The following is a 21,723-nucleotide window of genomic DNA, read 5'->3' on the forward strand; positions in this document are numbered from 1 at the left end:
TTTCAATGACGGCCTGGGAACAGTGTGCCTGTTCAGGGGCAGAACGACAGATTTGTACCTTGTCAGCTCGGGGATTTGAACTTGCAACCTTCCGGTTACTAGTCCAACGCTCTAACCACTAGGCTACCCTGCTGCCCCCCCCTTTCGGTCATTATATACTGCTACACAAACAAGTCATATGAGCATGATTTTCATTACTCATTATTAACACTGGTTCCTGAATGTGACTGACGAGGCTTCTTCTCTCAGAGCTGGGAACTTGAAACTGAGATACTCCTTTTGGTTCCCAGAGCAATGTTCTGGGCGTACTGTCAATTGGTCTGAGGTCAATCATCTGCAAGAACCAAGATAGCCTTGAATTGTACATTTCTTCTCACTCTCTCTGCAGACAGTACAATTTTCTCACAAGTTTTAAATATCTGAAATGATAAACTGGTGCTGTAAATAATCATGTACTCACTGCACTGGAAGCAATTCATACTTGTGTTAATTTGGTGATCATTTGAAAATTCATGGAATGAATTAATGAAGTCTTCACATGCCTAAATTCAAGAATATAGTGGGAGTAAAGGGAGATATCCATATTTAAAGTTCTTTATTTATTGTTTGATCATTGAAATAAATACATCTCCATTGCCTGCAACACACAGCTAAAGCAGATATACTTGAATGAAAACAAACTGACATCAGTATACACCTGTGGTACATTCAAAATAATGAGTTAATGTTGAAGTTGACCTGCACCTACACAGGGGAACAATAAACACTCATACACACGAGGCTTCCTGTGCAACAGGGACTGGGGAGACAAAGGTCAAGTCAAATCCAATGAAAGCAACACTGAACACTTGAGATGAGTTATTCAATATAAATATATATTCATCAAGTAAGTTGCCTTAGGTACTTTTAGAACAATGGTGTAGGGCTTGAGATTTTGACGGCAATTTCCTTTGTCATTACCAGATTTGTAGTCGCTGTCCCTCCCATAGTCAATAACAAACAAATATACACACAGTTCTCACCAAAACAACCTGACTTTTCAAGTATACGCTTATTCATTTATTTGACACTTTTACACTCTGTTAAACAATCACTATGTGTATCTGCACAATAGGTGAACCACTTGTTATGTGTAGAATCTGCTTACATACAGGCCCATAAGGATAACTATTTTATCTCTACCCAAAAGAGGCATTTGGGTGAGCATGGCAAGATTTAAAGTCCACCGTTGTGGAGTTGTTCCAAACTAAAAACATTCATTAAAGTTTAATGCACTGCCTATAACTGAAGATAAAATCCATGTAAAACCAAATATCTGACAAGACATCATAGCAACACCATTGACACTGCTGTATCCATGAAGTAATAAATCAGTGTCATGTTTTGCCCTAAAATTGGACTTAGCATAGGTGGGAACCTGTCTGTAAAGAGCACATGGCTGCTGGTTGAATTGTATTGTATTGCTCCTGAGGCGGCTCACATATATGTTCTTTTTTTTAAAGTCGCCGACTAGACTTTTATCAGATGGAGCAAACATACAGAAAAGCTTTGGCTGACACTTAAAACAAATAACCCCCTTTCTACTCAAAATTAAAATAAGATTATAGAACAATCGAAAAAAGGTGCAAAAATGTCTAGCTATCAAATAGCAAACCAACAAAACTAAACTCACTCCACATAATGCCATACAATCAATTCATATGAAGCTACTAGGCCTAAATCAAAAGACCAGAGGTCTTAAACCATAGATAGCCTGTGGTCCCAGATCTGTCTGGCCTGTATAGCCAGTGCCATATACAGTCCAAACAGCTTTGCAACCAGGCTACCTAGATCTGTGAACGTGTGGAATAGTTTAACGCATTCTGCCTCATAAATAGTCCAACTTAAGCCTAATGCACAGTGTGTGGACTTTACCAATTTCCTTCAAAAGCTGTGCCAGTGAGAATCACTTCAGATTAAATAGTATTTACACTGAATCCATCTACCTCTGATATTATTACTTTCAGGGATATACACACACGTTACATAAATGTACACGTTATCTTATGGATACGTTCAGGTTTTACACAATGTTGTACATAAAGAGAAATGTTTTGTGCACTTAAATGTAGAAAATACATTACACATAGTGCTGACACACCGAGGGAGAGTTGTGCAGTGAGCAGTATGACATAAAAAAAGCGAAGCGAAAGGAAACAACCCAAAAAACATCCGGGAAAAAGTCAAAGGTCAATATATATTTTTTAAACACGTTGTCGTTTTTTAAAATACTAGAAATACAATACTTTTATACAAAATCAACAATACACGTGACCTACTACTGACATGACAAAGGGACCACACACGGATAGTTAATGGGGACATAGAAATAGAATGACTGGAAAGGACCAAGCTGCTCAGGTCACATATATATAATTTCAATGGGAACGTCCGTTCTAGTTATTTTATTTCAATGGATATATAAGAGTATTAGTTGGCTCATAGTAGGCCATCAATGTTCTTCTCTGATATCTCCTTCTCTTTGTCCTCAGTGGCACCCCCTGGTGGACTGTACTTGTTGTTGTAGTCCTGGAGCATGGTCACAACGTCGTGGTGTCCAAAGTGCACTGCCTCTTCCATCGGTGTGTTACCCCACCTTGATGGAACGGACAAGAGACATTGTAAACACGGCTCTTAAATGGACACGTTTTACATTAGCTACGTTTCCATCCAATTGGCGACAGATTTTCACTTGAATATTCTCAAATCTGCATAAATAAAATGTGTGCACTTTCCCACCAGAAATGTGTTTCCATGCTTGTTGCAGATAAAAGGCTGTGCATGATGACGTAGGGGACATAAAAATTACTTTTGCTGTTACATGTACCGAATAAAAAAAACAAGATCAGTTTGTCACATGCACTGAATACTACAGGTGTAGACTTTACAGTGAAGTGCTTACTTACAAACCCTTAACAAACAATGCAGTTTAAAGAAAAATACTAAAAAATAAATAAAAGTAAGAAATAATTAAAGAGCAGCAGTAAAATAACAATATTGAGTCTATATACAGGGGGTCCCGGTACAGAGTCAATGTGCGGTACCGGTGTCGAGGTAATATATACATGTACAGTCAAAGTTGGAAGTTTACATACACCTTAGCCAAATACATTTAAACTCAATTTTTCACAATTACTGACATTTAATCCTAGTAAAAATTCCCTGTTTTATGTCAGAATAACAGTAGAGAGAATAATTTTTTTCCCAGCTTTTATTTCTTTCATCACATTCCCAGTGGGTCAGAAGTTGACATACACTCAATTAGTATTTGGTAGCATTGCCTTTAAATTGTTTAACTTGGGTCAAGCGTTTCAGGTAGCCTTCCACAAGCTTCCCACAATAAGTTGTAACTGAGTCTTTGCACTTTTCGCACCAAAGTACATTAATCTCTGGGAGACAGAACGCGTCTCCCTCCTGAGCGGTATGACGGCTGCATGGTCCCATGGTGTTTATACTTGCGTACTACTATTGTTTGTACAGATGAACGTGGTACCTTCAGGCGTTTGGAAATTGCGCCCAAGGATGAACCAGACTTGTGGAGGTCTACAATTTTTATACATCCACAGGTACACCTCCAATTGACTCAAATGATGTCAATTAGCCTATCAGAAGCTTCTAAAGCCATAGCATTTTCTGGAATTTTCCAAGCTGTTTAAAGGCACAGTCAACTTAGTGTAAGTAAACTTCTGACCCACTGGAATTGTGATACAGTGAATTAGAAGTCAAATAATCTGTCTGTAAACAATTATTGGAAAAATGACTTGTGTCATGCACAAAGTAGATGTCCTAACCAACTTGCCAAAACTATAGTTTGTTAACAAGTAATTTGTGGAGTGGTTGAAAAATGAGTTTTAATGACTCCAACCTAAGATGTATGTAAACCTCTGACTTCAACTGTAGGTCATGCTCATCACCATGCACTTTTACCACCCTGTGAAGTTCATCAGAACTTATTTCACCTGTAGCCTAATAAACGGCATGCTTTCGCAAGTTGTGGTGGGAGGACCACCACACAACATATCATTGTGTGACTCCAAGTTTACTTTGATATGATGGTTATTATATCAATATTTACGCATAATAGGCGTTTCCATCACCATTACTTACATAATACATTTTACAGACAAATATCCAATCACGCCTAGCGAATTAGGTTTGTAGACATTTGGAAAGTTTACTGACAAATTTGCTGTTGTTTTCATTCGGCCTGTCGTGACATTTCTTATCCAACATGTACTTTACTCTCAAAGTGGGGTGGAAAACTGGTTACAGACACTGGGTGAACATATGTCTCCTTGTCCATTGGATCTTGGCTACATTGACAGACACTGGGTGGTCTCGGAGGCCAATGAATCTAAGCTCACCTGTCTTTGGGAACAGGGTTGACCCTGCATGCCTCCAACAGGAACTTGACCACCTCCACATGCCCTTCTGCTGCAGCCACATGGAGGGCTGTCCTGGAGTCATAGTCCCTCTGCTCCATGTCCATGGAAGACAGAGCAAACCTGGACACATTCCCCAGAAGGACAGTGATGAGTACTGTACGGCAGCCAAAATAGCACACACACCACGTCTAGTCCCCATGTAGACACACAGGAAACCTCACAAGGTCTCTGTCTGACACAGCGACAGATTTGGAATTTACTCTCCAAAGATGTTAAAACATGACATATTTCCTTTTCAAGGCTTATTTTCAAGGCCTTGTTGGCCAACATGGAGATAATGCAGTGCTTGTGTACCTCCTCAGTGCAGACACATCTCCAGTGTACGCAGCAAACAGAAGATTGATGACCGACTTCACCTGAAAGACAACAGAGAGGCAGTTTTGCATGTCAACCCCTTTCCTTTAGCACTATCAGTATCTTCCAGTGGATGGCACTGTAGCTTTAAAAAACACAGCCTTTTCATGGGAACATGTCGACTACATGTACATGAAGGCACCTTGGTGAACGTAGGGAAGTAGAAAAAGAGAGGAGAAGGAGAGAGAGGCTCCCAGTTAAACTCGACTAACCCTCTGGTCTCCGCCCTCCCTGCGAGGATCCAGCTTCTTGACAAAGTGCTTCAGGTTGTCGTAGTTGTGGAAGTTGCAAAGGGACACCAGATCCTGGAACCAGAGCAAATCCCTGTCAGGCTTTCTGCTGGTTTTCTAATCATCAAATCAATCAGATCAGTGACAGAGAGACAACAGAGTGAAAACCTATCAGTTTCTCGTACCGTGCAGAACTGGATTCCTCGTACACTGTTACCCAGCTTGTCCAGTGGAGGGGACCAGCACATGATACCCATGACGTTGGGCACCACCAGCAGGATGCCCCCTGCCACGCCCGACTTAGCTGGAAGTCCAACCTGCCAGACAGCATAGAGGAAGAGGTTAACAGGGAGCGCAGACAACGGTGTCAAAACAGATCAGCGTAAATGAACAGCAGTGTGTGGACAAACATCACGGAGTGGAAGATCTACTGCAGTGTAACGTGTAATGCTTAAATGGAGGTAGATTGGAGACACAGTGGGAACAACGGCAGAGAACAGCAGGCCAAACAGACCGTAGGAAACAATGCTAAACTGGGGTACATGATCCCTGTCGAATCAACAAATACAAGTCTTGAGGGAAGGAACTTGGGAGACTCACGTGGAAAGCGAACTGTCCCGAGAAGTCGTACATGCCGCAGGAGTGCATGAGGCTCAGGGTGTTCCGTACCGCCTCTGGGCCCAGCACGCGCTCGCCTGTGATTGGACAGAAGCCGCCATTGGCCAGGGTGGCTGCCATGACGCTAGCGCTTTCACAGGTCACCTCGATGGAGCACAGCTAGAGAAGAATAGAAAACTTGTAATATACCATAGGGAATAACAGCTAACGGAGAGAGAAAAACACAAACAGATGTTTCTCCACTAAGCCCATTGAAATGATACAGCTTCAAACTTGAACCATGTTCAGAAAAAAATGCTCACTCGATGTCTATGTATTTGGATGACTCACCACTATACATGTCAACTACTAAAGCGAGTGAAATCACTGCAACACTTAAGAGCTGCAGTTAGTTTCAGAATGGGTGGCAAGGAATGTTAGTCCTAAATATTTCAAAAACTAAAAGCATTGTATTTGGGGCAAATCATTCACCAAACCTCAACTAAATCTTGTAGTAAATAATGTGGAAATTGAGAAAGTTGAGATGACTAAACTGCTTGGAGTAACCATAATAAAGCTCTGTTCTGCCTTCTTAACAACACTACCAACAAGGCAGGTCCTAGTTCTGTTGCACCTAGACTACTGTTCAGTCATGTGGTCAGGTGCCACGTGGGATGAGGCACGGCTGGCCTTTTAAATGTGCACAGAGAGCTAACAACAATAATACGCCGGTAAATCTCTCATGGCTCAAAGTGGTGGAGAGATTGACTTCATCATTACTGGTTTTTGTAAGAAGTGCTGACAAGATGAAGGCACCGAGCTGTCTGTTTAAACGACTAGCACACACAGCTCGGACACCCATGCATACCCCACAAGACATGCCACCAGAGGTCTCTTCACAGTCCAAGTCTAGAACACACTATGGGAGGCGCACAGTATTACATGGAACCCTTTTCCACATCAGGTAACTGATGAAATCAGGAGAATCAGAAAAAACATTTAGAAAACACCTTATGGAACAGCAGGGACTGTGAAGAGAATGATATGGACAGCGACCATGTAAGCTTTTATAACGTACAGAAGAAGTGCTCTGGTTAACAAGGGAAAAAGTATTGACACATTTTTTAAACTGAGAGACGAGCTTAAAGTTTTCTTTACTGACCAGAATTTTCACTTGTCTGACTGCTGGCATGATGACGAGTTTCTCACACGACTGGCCTATCTGGGTGATGGTTTTTCTCGCCTGAATGATCTGAATCTAGGATTACAGGGACTCCGCAACTATATTCAATGCGCGGGACAAAATTGAGGCTATGATTCAGAAGTTGGAGCTATTCTCTGTCTATTCTCTGTGTGTGCAAATGAACTCAAGCTTACGGACAATGTCAAATGTGATATAGCGAAGCAGCTGAGTGAGTTGGGTGCGCAATTACGCAGGTACTTTCCTGAAACGGACGACCCTGCCACCAGTCCACGTACCGATATCTGAACAAGAGAGCCTCAACGAAATTGCAAGAAGCGGTTCTGTGAAAATGGAATTTAATTAGAAGACACTGCCAGATTTCTGGATTGGGCTGCGCTCAGAGGATCCTGCCTTGGTAAATCGCGCTGTTAAGACACTGATGCCCTTTGCAACCACGTACCTATGTGAGAGTGGATTCTCGGCCCTCACTAGCATGAAAACTAAATACAGGCACAGACTGTGTGTGGAAAAGGGTTGAAGACTGATACTCTATCCAATAGAACCCAACAGTTATGTGCATCCTTACAAGCACACCTTTCTCGTTAACCTGTGGTGAGTTATTCACAATTTTCGATGAACAAATAAGGTTTTATATGTAAGATGGTTAAATAAAGAGCAAAACTATTGATCATTATTATATTATTACTTGTGCCCAGGTCCTATAAGAGCTCTTTGTCACAACCCGGCTCGTGGGAAGTGACAAACTCACACTCATTCTTATGTTTAATAAATTTATCGTATAGTGTGTGTGTGTGGCAGGCTTACAAAGATGGCAAAATAACAACATTTGAGAGTGCGCTGACCATGGTGCTAGAGGGGGTACGCAGCTGGAGGTTGAATGTTTGAAGGGGTACAGGACTATAAAAAGTTTGGGAACCACTGCCTTAATGTGTTTGGACCCCAGGAGGAGTAGCTGCTGCCAAATACAAATACTCACCTGGAAGTAGAGGTCTAAAATGGAGGTCATGTCTGTCCCCTCTGGAAAGCACTAGAAAGAAACAGTGGTTTGATTTGACAGTCAGACAACGCCTTGTAAATGCCTAATTAAAAATGTTTAAGTCATCTAGAAAAGGTACACTTGATTGATGTAAAATGTGTGTGCTTGTTTCAGCCGTCACCAACCTTCTTCTCCTTAAGGTAGTAGCCGATAGCAAAGTTACGATCTCCAGACTCCCTCTCTGACTGGAATCTGGGTGCAGAGAGCAGGAACATTCAGGAGTCTTGTTTCAACTAAGTAAAATTCCAATTTGGTTCCAATTCTACTACCAAAACCAGTAAAGCTTTTAGTGTTGTTTGACATCGTCGCAGGAAGTGGGTTAGGGTTGCAAAAAATAACGGCTATATCGGTCTGCTAATACAGGACTAGTGAAGGCCCAGTACAATTTTGCGAACTGTATAAAAAAAAATATATTTTTATATTCCAGATTTTTTTAGGGGTTGCTGCAGCACCCTCAGCACCCCTTCTTCCCGCGGCTATGGTTTTTGAGATCCAGATCGATCTCTATGGTTGTTGTTTTTGTGGTGTTATTCTAAAGCAGAATAAAGTACTGACTTGAAAGTGATTATCATACTAGAAATGCTAGTGATGAAAACAACACAGATGAATACTAAGGCACGGCACCTGTCCAATGGTGGTGAGCCAAGGTGCTGAACCAAACCACAACCCCAGTTCTTCCCCTTGAGGACTCACGTGGCATTGCTGAAACCCACATACTCGTTTCCTGCCAGCTTGTTCATGAAGTTCATGACCTGCAATACAATGTCCAAAAGGTCACAAAGTACACCCATCATCACAAAGATGATCATCCCAAACAGTCAGCGTAGGGCTAAACATAAAAGAACTGGGTAGCGTTACTTACATAATCAAATTTCTCAGCATTGCTTGCCCCTTGCTAAAAGAGAAACAGAAGATCACATCAGTATGAATGACTACATACTGTATATCAAATTAGATATACAGGAAATTGTATATTGCCTAGCTAGTGGGAATACCTTATGACAAATTCAAATGATTCCTAGATCAAATTACCAATATCATTACAAAATCTAGCAATAATCATTCTAAAAATAAAAAAAGTATGTACCCTAAAGAAATAAGTTTAGTCCTAATATTACAAATATTTAGGATTACTGGGCAACTAGCTAGTTGGAGATGAAATGAATCACTAATTAAAGAGTTAAGGGTTTTCAAATGAGAAAATCATCTACCAAAAGACAATCAGCAAAACAATGTGTAGGCCATTCTACCAGACTGTTATGGGGATAAAACGCACCACAGGTAAATGCAATTCCTTATATCTGCAATACTGCATAGACAGGTATATGTGAACTTAATATGTAGTAGTGTAAGTAGCCTTTGTACTGTAGGGGTCTGAGTGTCTGTTGGAAGTTAGTGATGTGATGCTAGTGTGTGGCTAATCCTGTGTGTTGTAGAAAGGTTATGGATCTATATGTGCAGATTAATTAGTGATGTCCTCACTTAATATTGTAGAACACACTGACTTCTGGGATGTGTAGTGTGAGCTGAAGAGGTACTACAGAAACGAAACGTTACATTTAACTCTAATAATACAAATAGGGCAAATAAACCAGTTAAATACATTCAAAAAATAAAACACAAATAATCAATGTTTGTACTATCAGGATTTTGAAAAACATTTTTTTTTGCCTTTCTGTTTATTTTATTTGTAAACCGTTTGTAAAATCCAGGTGACAAATAGCAACTACTAAAACTGTAGCATATTCTAACAAATCCAGATGTTGTTCAATAGGGAGAATAATTTAAGTAAAACAATTACCAACGTCATTGACCTGTGGCAGTGGTCATAATTTCCCACAGATCTTAATGCTGTAAAATATACAACAACAAATAAACCACAAACGAGGCTTCAAAAATACATTACAACGTTCCCATAGTTTAGTCCCAGATTTACCATACGGGAACCACACTCTGAGAGACAGATCTGGTCTATATTACTAGAATATAGACCAGACCATATTAGAATATAGGGGCATCCAATCAGTGGATTGATTATTGAGCCCACCATTAGCAACCTTTACAGTGATTGGTTTAAGGTTATAATGAAGATTTAAGCAGAAAGATACCACATCATTACCCTGTCAAGTCAAATGACTGCCATCCAAATAACCAAATTACTAATAGGCTACAGATGTAGGATCTTAATTTATCACTCATTGCAGGAAAAATGCAAACTTGTAGTGTATTAAAAGTTTATAATTTCCACTTTAAAATGTCAAGATTTGATATGCCCTAACGAAAAATATATCAACCCCTACAAAAAATGTCAATTATAATTCACATAATAATTCACATTTTCCTATTGCTGCAGGATTATTTCCCTGCTGTAGCAAACTGGCTCAAATTACATTCCTACATCTGTATATCACTAGGTGTAATCTTTTGTGTACTGTACTATGTACCATAGTGTACAGTATGATACAAGTACCAAAAACATACGTTTGTTAACATTAATTACTATAGAGTCGTTATTCCTAATAGGTGTTACTCCTATAAACTCTTAAGACAGGATAATCATACGGCACCTTTCCATCAGAGTTCAACCCCAAATCAAACCAGACAGGAAAACGCAAGGCTTCATTCGGTAACTTGGCTTGGTTGTGGTTGAGATTGATGAGTAGCCAGGCCTCATCTATCTGGGTCCGTATGCCATGTTACGTTGAAATATGGATATAAGTGCTAGTCTTGTTTTGAAGGTGATAATGTACTGCCTACACTGTCTTCATCTAAGACAGACCATTATAGATATGGGCTTTGGCTACATACAGTAAGCGAAAAGGTATCTGCAGTGGGTTGCAGCCACTAATTATTGGAGATGAAACCTAATTTCTGCAGAGAATGAAGTATTGTGTCTCTGAAGACATTGGGAGGGAGTTTGTGTCATTAGTTTATGGTATGTGATTGTTGAGAGTTTAGTATGAAACAAGCGCAGTTCCTCGCGTTGATATGATCAATGGGCTGGTGGTGAGTTATGTAGTAACAACACTACAGAAGACTTATGCACACAACATACATGTATGTGTCCCCTCTTGGTTCTAGTCTTCAGCGAGGCACCTACAACGCATGGGAGGCGAATGTGTTTTACCCTACAATATCTCATAATAAACACACAGAGAATTCATCACAGTTTCAGCAGCAGAGGGTGCACTGCTCCCATACAGTAAGCTATTTTTTTTTTCTTTTTTCGTGGTATCCAATTGGTAGTTACAGTATTGTCTCATCACTGCAACTCCCTTATGGACTCGGGAGAGGCGAAGGTCGAGAGCCGTGATTCCTCCGAAACACAACCCAACCAAGCCGCACTGCTTCTTGACACAATGCCCACTTAACCCGGAAGCCAGCCGCACAAATGTGTCAGAGGAAACACCGTGCACCTGGTGACAATGTCAGCATGCACTGCGCCCGGCCCGCCACAGGAATCGCTAGTGCGTGATGGGACAAGGACATCCCTGCCGGCCAAATCCTTCCCTAACGCAGACAACGCCGGGCCAATTGTGCGCCGCCCCGTGGGTCTCCCGGTCGCGGCCGGCTGCGACAGAGCCTGGACTCGAACCCAGAATCTCTAGTGGCACAGCTAGCACTGCACCACTCGGGATGCCCAGTAAGCTATTTCTAACAGCACTTCCTGACTAATAGCCAATAGCAAAGATATTCTACTCCTCTCAGCCAATAGCCAGCCAGGTTGGCTTTGCCTCTACCTGGTCAAAGACATAAGATTTAAGCAGGTGACGGATGCACAGAAACACACCCACATATTGATCTTTCATTCATATACCAAAGCAGTTTTACCCATGATTAAATGTATTTCTTTATCTATATGGCTGGGCTGGTTAGACCAATCTGAGGCCCGTTGCCTGACACGCTAGCGCTGTCTCACACAAACTCAGCCTTGTGTGTACTGCATGGGCTATGTGCATAACTGAGAGGCAGGCAGATCACTGATGCTTTCACCAAACAAATCCCCTTTCAGCGGGATGATCTATAGTCTTAATCTCTCCATATACAACACAGTGCAAGCTGGTAATCTGGCTAAAGCAATGAAGTCCTCCCTGTCATTTAATTTATTTCAAATGTAATTCAATACAACTTTGTCACTCAGAAGGTAACGAGGTACAAATAGAATTGACCTAGTGTTTTATGTAGCCTACTATTGGTACAACTACTCACCGTACTGAACAAAAGGCATGGTTCAACGTTTCTTTTTTAAACAAATGTCCCCCCCCAAAAAATAAAAATCATACATTATTATTATCTGAAATTCAAATGTTATTTACCTTTAGGAGGGACGTGCACACAATAGCACCGGCGTTAACCATAGGGTTATGTGGTTTATCTGTGGAAATCAGTGTATGTTACATTATAACATGTCTGCAAATGCAGCGGACAGAGTACACGTTCATACACAGCAATGTTACAGTTTCTGCACAATCACCACACAACACATTCAATGTTAGAAGCAAATATGCCCAAAGATCATGTAACTTTGAACTTGGAAGTGAGGAAATGAGCAGAACAACAAATCAGATGGATAATGAATGAATGCTGATGGGACCACGGCTGCCTTTTGTATTCTAGAGACCATACTAGTGATATTGAGGAACACAGCCATGAACTCACAGCTCAGTACTGGCTGTACTGTAGGTCTGTTGTGTTACGCCACTTCCCCTTCCCTTCCCCTAAACCCCTTTAATCTTCTTATGCAATCACACACAAAAGAGAGAGAGAAAAAAAAACATTCCTACCACAGGTTGCCTAAACTGATTAAATAACATGGCCAACAACCAAAACCGACCTGGGATTTACTGAAACCCTGTACTAAACCCGAGTCACAATCTACAGAGCTCAGACAGCATCCTTTACCAAACCAACACAGCATTCGGAGCAATGAGTTACATTGCCTTGATTTGATTGGAAACTCGGCTCGATTTGAGAGCGCTTGACAAAACTGCTGCTCTCCATACAGCTCCTGTATGCGCTTCATACTTGAAGCTGACACCCACAGAAGGCGACGCATTGACACTGTTCACTGCCAGCACAGTTGTTATTGCATTTGTTTCGTTGATGAGACGGAGGAGAGGATCCTCCAGCGTCACGGTAAAAATAATAATCACATTGCATACGATGTCCGAGGGAATAAAACAGTGTCCGTTGTTGTAATATAGCAAACGGACGTGGCCGTTTTCACCGAGTACGGACTCCAAGCTTTAAAACCTAGGATCTTATCAAAGACATGATACATGAGTTGGTGTTCTTCTCCAGGTCTACGTAGACTATTGCAGATTTGAGTAGAGTGTATGGACATTGAGAGCCGATGTACTGATTCTATCCGGCTGCACCAACACCTCTCATTAAGATTACATAACACTACCATGGCAACAGACTGCACCACAGGCCGGATCACCTTGCATTGAATCACATGACAACCCACCCAGAGGGACTACTTACACTATATTCATCAACCCGGACAACTGCCTTGTCCAATGTCTTTTCACAGGGTATGCTATAGGTTTGAAGTAAAATAGGACCACCTCAGCAACACTGCATTGTGACGAACACCTCTGTTGTCAGTTCTGCGTGTGAAATGAACAGCCACACAGCGAGCCGTGGAGCTCCAGACAGACTGGTGCTGCCTGCGACCATAGAATTACAGAATCTCATTCTGAAGCTCTGTCGGTTGTATGACACCCGGCCACTCTAGTATTTTATATCTCTATATGTGCGACCCTCACCTTCCTCGTTGAGGAATAGTTTGTTGAAGCGCAGGCCGCTGGGCTCTTTGCCAATGAAACGGTGCACATACTCTGTCCCGTGGTCGTGCACGGCGATGGCATACTTCAGCGGCTTTACACACGACTGCAGGCAGAACGGGACTTTGGTGTCACCCGCTGTGTGTCTAAAGAAGGGATAGATAGAGAGAGAGAAGGGGATGGGGAGAGAGAGAGGAAGGGATGGAGAGAGGGGATGAGTGGGGGGAGAGAACCAGGAGCTAAAGGCAATAAGCAAAGGCAAATTTGAACAATATGAATGAATGTCTCATTATGTGGGGTAACTAATTAGCTACTTTACCGTGTGTGACTGTGTCATTGATATGGACAGTGTCACAATGCTGCTGTAAGCAGTTTGACAGGAACACTATACGTCAGTACAGTTAACTGTAGAAATAGAAATGTAGGCTGCTACGTGCTTACTGCATGTTAAACATGACTAGAGCTGCTGTACCTTTGTCCATCCACAGTGCATATGGACACGGCCCAGAGGTCCGGGCTGAACCTGGCCAGCTGGGGAATGTAGTCAGCCACCTACGCAACAAAACAAAAACAGAAGGCAACATATCAACACTTCCCATTCCCCATGGGCATTTAATCAGGAAATGATCATCACCACCATGTCGTCTCATTGACCCTGGGGCCTCTCCCTCACCCACCTGTCCCCCTCCCAGGTTTTTGGCATTCTCATAGAGCGCGTCGATTTCGGAGGCGAAGGACACAAAGTCGGGGATAACAAACTTCTTCCTGAAGGCCTGGGTGAGCAGCACGATGTTGCTCTGGACACACCTGGGACAGAAAAGGTGACAGTGGTCTTTTTCTTAGGTACCAGAGTCTCCTTATGACTAGTGTAACACATGGAGTCCTGTGTGCTTCAGTTGTTAAAGCATGGCACTTGCAATGCCAGGGTCATGGGTTCAATACCCGCTGGGGCCACCCATAAGAAACTCTATGCATGCAAGTCGCTTTGGATCAAAGCGTCTGCTAAATGGAATATATTACTACATTGTTATTGTACACATGATACTGGGAATAGATAACTGTGAGGAATTACCTCATAGATTTGTATAAGATGTTATATGACATCAGATATCTATTTACCCTGTCCTCTCCCTGCTACTGTATGAAATCAGATATATATTTACCCTGTCCTCTCCCTGCTACTGTATGACATCAGATATCCATTTACCCTGTCCTCTCCCTGCTACTGTATGACATCAGATATCCATTTACCCTGTCCTCTCCCTGCTACTGTATGAAATCAGATATCCATTTACCCTGTCCTCTCCCTGCTACTGTATGACATCAGATATCCATTTACCCTGTCCTCTCCCTGCTACTGTATGCACCCACTGGTGTGTTTACTGTATAGGCTTCTCTTGCCTATAAATAGTTGCCTCCCAGATGGCTTCCAGTCAAAGCTAGTGCAGCTCCTCCTAGCATGTTTGTGTAGCTCCTAGTGGGTTGTCTTATGATCTGTATACCGCAGGGTGGCTTGCCTACAGAGTGCTTTCTCAAGCGGTCACTGGGCTATGTGTGCTATGTCACATGGTATGTCCTAGGGTTGTAAACAGGAACACTCTTTTTGAAGCAAATATCAGCTGATCTGGAAAGGACAGTTCTTGTGATCGTAGAGAATCGCCATTGACTATTTTTGTAAAAAAGGACATGTTCAAATGAATGGGATTGATATGACCTTGACAATCTGAAAGGACTTGACTATAACGTGCTTCCTTATAAAAAGCCTGAAATATTATGAATAATTAATGACTTGAAATGCATTGAGCAAATACTTCAAAGGAATCTGAATAATTGATGGCCTACATGAACTGTGTTCAAATAAAGGAGGCACAAAAATGACTAAATGATGACCGGTGCTTGATATATCAAATGACCACTAAAGACGTCTATTCTAGGTCTAATGTCTAGAGTGGTGTGGAACTAGAAGCAACTTGTTATAGAACCCAGCTCTAGTGTCTTACTTCTTGAAGTAGTCTTGATAAACAGTCCTTCTAGCGTCTGTTCTACATCGTCTTGATAAACATTACTTCTAGCGTCTGTTCTACATCCCAGTTCTAGACTGGTCTTACTTCTTGAAGAGGTGTCGGTCCAGGTTTCCGTCTGACGTGGTCTTCATGATGACTTTCAGGTTCTCCATACATTCCTTCAGCCGGGGGTCTCCGGTCCGAAGCCCTGTGGCTTTCAGCGCCTGCAGAAAGCATGGCTCGTGTCAGGGGGCTGACGGGTATCATGTTTATTACATGTTTACAACACGTTTATTCTGTTTGTCATGCTTATAACAAGGTTATAACTTGGCAATTGACTGGTATAGTACGCTATATTTCTAAAGGGATCCAATGTAAATGTCAAGACTAATAAGGCCTATTGAATAAACTGCTCTTCCATGCCAGATAGCAGGAGATCAACATTTCACCATAGAAATAGAATGACTTCTAATCTAACAAGAATCGAATTCTATAAATGTCACCCCAAGCAAGGGGCCATACATGAGTGAGCTATTGCTTCCTGGTACAGCCAGCGTAGTAACAAGCCTTATATTCAGATATACAGTACAAGACTGTGGCAGTAATCATGACACAGCAGGCACCATTGCTATACTACTATCCAGCTGGCTCAACCATGTGGCTGCCTGGTTGGCTCTTGCTTGACACTCACTGTGGTGAATTTGTGAGCCGGGATTTTTTCAGCGCCCCCGGCAATGGTGTAGAAGAGCAAATCCTCCAGACTGGGCAGGATGCCTGCCTTCCTTCTCCTGGGACACACACACACACACACACAGTCAGGAACGGCCAGGGTTCTCTAAAGGCAATGGGGAACTGCAGCAGGGGGCCGGGATTAACTAGCTATAATACTGTAGAGGAGAGGTGGTGAGTATTTCACGTTACGGCCCCGGCTTTAAGGAAAGGGTTTGAACACTGCTCCCAAAACACCAGTCAGATAGTTCAAGGAGAGTTTGGATAATTTTTCTAGACAATATCTTGTTGGCATGGCTCTTCAATCAGAAATAAGGTAGACTTTGTTGGTTTTATGTCAATTTAAATACATGCATATCAGTTACAAATTATAGTGTCAAGTTTTAGCTAATGCCCGGGGGCTTGAAGTGAGTCATTAGCCTATTTACAGACTGGTATTATGCATAGCAGCTCCAAATCCGTTCCACTCACTCTGGGAGAGGAGAGTTAGTACAGTATGTTAGAGGTAGATAGATAGGTGGAATACTGTAGTTAGGCCTAAACGAGAAGTATGTATTACATCATGATTCACCATACACCAAATAGGATCTCTGAGGGAGGAGGGTGGGAGCTCAGGCTAAGTCAGTCCCGCAATGCATCATGGGACAGACAAGCAATAGAGCTATAGTAACCCAGCTCCGTAGCCTGCCCTAGCGATGAAGAAGACATCACAACATTTGAAAACTGATAGAGGTAGAGGGTCAAATCCCCTCATCAGCTACCCAGGAATGACTCAGACTCCGGACACTGCATCTCTTTCAGTTTGTTGTTGTTTAATAGGATCTCTTCCAGTTTGGAGATTGTTTAAGCCGCATTCGTTTGTTTTGAGTCCTATTCTTGAATGATTATGATCCTTTATCATTTCCATGTCAAATGTTTTCATAAGGCCTACTTGATTGTGATCATTGGTCCATTTCTGGAGTCATTTCTGGATTGCTGATGCCTGCCGGGGAGGAACGCGAGAACAAGCGGTCGGTGGGACGGCTGGGGAAGTCAAGCGCAGTCGCTTGTAGAGGCTGAGCACATTTCGAGGTAGAGAATTGAAGAGAGAGCACTCAGCAGCAGCAAGGCTTAGCCTGGAAAAACTACAGTACATATACATGAGAACAAATACTGTATATAAATTGAGACATATACTTACACACCAAGGCAAAGCAAGCGGATCAAACGAAAAAAAGGAGAGAAAATATGCAGAGTAAGTGAGTGGCATTAGAACAAACTCAGTGAGATAGTGCATCATCATCATCATCATCATCATCAAGCAGATAGGCTTACTGATAAGACACACAGATTCATGAATTAACAAACACATTCAATATTTAGGACGCATCCAAAACTGCACAACACCAGTGAAAACCATGGCACGGCAGAACCTGAAGAAAAATCATCATTCCCTTCCAGCAAAGCACGGTATAAAACAAAACAGCACCCTCTCTGCTTCATGTCTCCAAGCCCTTGCCCCAGGATCATAGGAAGTCCACCCAGACAGGCTATTAGCAGGTGTGAAGCATCTGGACTGGTGCTGATGATGCTCCGTTAATTAACACTCACCCAGCCTTAGCTGGCCTTCCTCCCTCCGCTCTCTTCCCCTTCCACTGCCTCGACCTCCCTGCAGCTTTGTGAGGACAACTGTGTGCAGCATGTAGAGTGTGCCTCATCAGAAGGCCTGCACGGATCCCACCACATAGCCTAGCCCTCAGCCTCCAACAGCACACTGCCTGCCCCACTTTCGGGTCTGTCCTGCAAAGAGAGAGCTTGGTATCCCTGGCCATAGTTTCTGGAGACCAGAGGCTACGACTTGGTGTCACTGATCCTCATTACTACTTGGGAAGTCTGCCAAGCCTAGCCCTACAGTCAGTGTGTTACATCTCCTGTGCTATTTATACACTGGAGTTCAAGGCAGCATGACTACTTGAACTGTGACCAAATGAAATTAACAATCTGTACAAAGGAGAATTCTTGAATTAATGTGTGACAGTAATAACATGGTCATAGACCCTAAATCAAGGTAGCGCTCTGATGAATACATTTGCGCCCGACATAAACATTAACCGACTTGGAGTCATTTTGGCTACCATTTTTATTCGACCCAATTCATCACAGCCTGGTTTCACTACCTCCAAGATGTCACTGGTGAATTGGTCCGAAGTGCATTGATCATCGTCTGTTGACAGGAGGGAACCACAAAAATCAATCTGAGTCAGTCTGAAGGACTCAATCTCCATTCACTCACAATATGCTGCAGCTGCACACGCTAACACAATGCAACCCAGGGCAAAACCAGAAAAGGAAAAACCTTTAAATTGACCAGACTGTGCATTGATAATTCTGCTATAATCCTACCTAGGCTACCTTCCAGCAGAGGACCCATTTGGACTGACTAGGCCTAATGTTTGTGTATCTGTGATTGAACCTACCCTGACGGAGGATGTTGTTGTTGTCAATAATGTACTACAGCTGGTTTGACAACAGCTAAAGCAAATTGACTATGGATAAAACAAGAAGGGTGCCTGTTAAGCTATGGGCAATGAGGCATATCATTACCAGTAGATGCATTTGTTTTCTGTGAAAAAGCAAACTGACTGGATGTGACAGAGAGAGTGAGCCTATTCCTGGCAGCATTAATAGCCTAGGCCGACTCTACACCCATCTGCAGTAAAATGCATGAGTAAACTCAGGAGTTCCTGGCCCCATTATCATGTGACTATTTTGTTTTTCTCATAAGAGCGACTCCATTCACAGCACACAGTTGACTGAGTAGGATTAGGATACCTGTAACCGTCTGTGGGAGAATGAATCAAAATGAGCCATCAAATGTTATGTATGATTAGAAACTGGGTCTAGAGAGAACTCTTTTATCTTGTTCCTGTCTGGGGCTACTGTATTACGGTTCGCTGTACCAGCTCTCCCAGGGTCAAAGAGTTATTGGTGACTATGACATGATGCTCAAATTAAAGCCACCAACAGGGGCAATAGTAGCAATGCCCATATGTGACAGCTGCACAGGGGGATGGGCAGGATTTGGCAACAGGGAATTGTTATGTTTTTGCAGTGAGAAATTATGCAATAAACTGGCATTACCCCAATCAGACTAGTTGGTATGGCCTAATGATTTCACATCTAAATTGGGTGTAAGATCCCTCCATTCCTAAGATCCCACCAAGTATATTAAAGCTAGGCCTAAATGCTAGGAAACAGATCCATTGTCAGAGAGATGGTCATCAGGATAATACACTGTAGCCTATGTAAAGCCACATCCATTATAATTCCAAAATGGTAGCCCCCTAGACTACGTCCATCCCCATTCCCAAATCCCCACTGACTCACACTAGATCCAAAATGCCATTCTACCCATTCTGATGCAGCAAGCACCACTCTGCCCAGTCTGCAGTGCCAGATCTGAGACTGTCTCCATTAGAATCCTGGAAGTCTATTACAAAGTGTCTTGACTCCTGCAAGATTGGCTGGGAGGAGATTTGATCAAATGATTTGCTCATAATGGACATTCAATAGCCTACCCTTTACCAAGGTCTTTTTAAATCGCAAAGTGGTCCCTGCCACCATGGACAGCACTAATATTGGACAGTTGCCTTTGGCAGAGGAGGGAGGTAAATAAATAGCCTACCTTATCAGCTGGCCTAACACGACGAGAACAAAAACTCACTATCTGATAAGACAATCATGATATGCCAACTCAAGCGGAGACTTCCAATGTAGAAGTCTGTGTCCAGGACATACAAGTTGCTGAAACACCCAACAAATTGTTATTATCATGCCATTATCACCATGCTATATAGCCTGCAAGAAACTATAGAATGAGAGAGGCTGTTCAGTATTCAAGTAGAATGACACTCATAACAGAGAGAACAGATGGAGAGCGCTTTCTCTAGAGCAAACAATAAAAACACAGCTTGATGACCGACCTCTAGGTGTCATTGATGAAAAAAATGAAAATCCCTTTCTGATATAGGCTAAGGCCTGAAGGAGCGTTCCTGGCTTTACAATTATTCCTGACAGAGATTAACTGTTCCGTAGTCATGTTATTATAGGCTATTACTGTTATAATATTATAACAGTGCTGTTTCATAGACATTGTCATTTCATAACATCCCAAATGCATAACCTTCTAAATGAAATGACTAAATGAACATAGATCTAGGCCTATAAAGGGAGCAGGTGTGCGGGACTGATGTAATATGGGTCTCTGACTCTTCAGAACTGAAACTGTCAGAACACACAGGTCAGGTTAACAACATCTCTAGACAAATGAGGACTGCATAATTTATTGAGGTTAATTAGAAATCAATCTAGCTTGCTAGACTCGGTCCATGTGATTATTCTGGATAGAACGTTAAGAACCCGCCCCCCCCCCCCCCCCCCCCCCCGGTAAATATAATTTAATAGCTTTATCAGCTGTACCGGCTAGATAACGGTACTCACTTCTCGGCAGCTGCCTCCTTGTTGGCGGTTTCATTGCTGGTGGAGGTGTCATTTTTGGTGTCCGTTGGCGGTGGCACCGAACCGTCGTCGCTCTTGGTGGAGAGGTTTCGAGTTCCATGGGCGTTGGTAGTGTATGGCGAAGCTCTCCATCCAACCGCATGCTGGAGACACTTTACTTTGGTCACGGATCTGACATCTGTACAGGCGATGCTAAAGCAATACGCGACTGATGGTGATGTCTTTCTGGCGATACCTGTCAAAGGGCGCTTCAGGTTAGATTGAAACAACTCCTTGAGCACTACCGAAGACCGAAAATGTAACATGTCAATCCTATCAAGCTAAATCGTGGCGCTGTTTATAACTCAGCTAGCTAGATATATAATAAATGTTTAGTAATATATTCCAAATGCGTTGGGTGTCGGTCGTAAAGAACGGTTCAGTCAGTGAGTCACGATTCTCAAATGTGTTCTAGTGGACAAAAACCTCTAATTCTCACGCCCAACTCGACTCCTATTGGCTCCTGTTAGCGCGTAAATCATCCTCCGATTGGCTGGTCTTGTTGGCTGTCATTCATGCTCATTTACAGTGCATCATGGCGTCAAATATACCGGGTGAATGTGACAAAATGTCATTATTCTTTTGGCCAAATTTCATATACACAAATGTAAATTTACAAACAGAAAACCACATTTTCGTACCCTACAAAAAGACATTGAACTGTATTTTAAGACGGTTAAATGCTCTACTAACAAAAAAGCTGTACAATTTACTGAACTGGTATTATCCCATAACTACTTTGTCTTTCAGTCAGACTTTTC

The 21,723-nt window shown here is 42.4% G+C and overlaps 1 protein-coding gene across 4 annotated transcripts; it reads right to left on the reverse strand.

Annotated features, from left to right (window-relative positions):
* Nucleotides 1-578: 578 nt before the first annotated feature.
* Nucleotides 579-21,380, reverse strand: glsa (glutaminase a). 4 transcript variants are annotated; one of them, XM_021608856.2, is made up of 17 exons: nt 20,906-21,380; nt 16,389-16,485; nt 15,803-15,921; nt 14,372-14,501; nt 14,167-14,246; nt 13,677-13,840; nt 12,222-12,280; nt 8,768-8,800; nt 8,599-8,657; nt 8,031-8,097; nt 7,846-7,896; nt 5,669-5,845; nt 5,254-5,385; nt 5,051-5,143; nt 4,779-4,840; nt 4,404-4,544; nt 579-2,635 (listed from the first exon to the last, which is right to left on the reverse strand). In XM_021608856.2, the coding sequence occupies exons 1-17, from the start codon at nt 21,226-21,228 to the stop codon at nt 2,479-2,481; spliced, it is 1,944 nt and encodes a 647-aa protein (XP_021464531.2). In that variant the 5' UTR covers nt 21,229-21,380; the 3' UTR covers nt 579-2,478. The 4 variants fall into 4 exon arrangements, with proteins under 4 accessions (XP_021464531.2, XP_021464533.2, XP_021464535.1 ...); XM_021608858.2 differs by having other exon boundaries at nt 2,260-2,635; nt 16,389-16,479; XM_021608860.2 differs by lacking the exons at nt 13,677-13,840; nt 14,167-14,246; nt 14,372-14,501; ... (1 more) ...; nt 16,389-16,485; nt 20,906-21,380 and adding an exon at nt 9,707-9,756 and having other exon boundaries at nt 2,260-2,635; nt 12,222-12,269.
* Between the last annotated feature and the right edge of the window lie 343 nt (nt 21,381-21,723).

The sequence above is a fragment of the Oncorhynchus mykiss genome, chromosome 7, assembly GCF_013265735.2.
Source record: "Oncorhynchus mykiss isolate Arlee chromosome 7, USDA_OmykA_1.1, whole genome shotgun sequence".
Taxonomy (NCBI): Eukaryota; Metazoa; Chordata; class Actinopteri; order Salmoniformes; family Salmonidae; genus Oncorhynchus; species Oncorhynchus mykiss.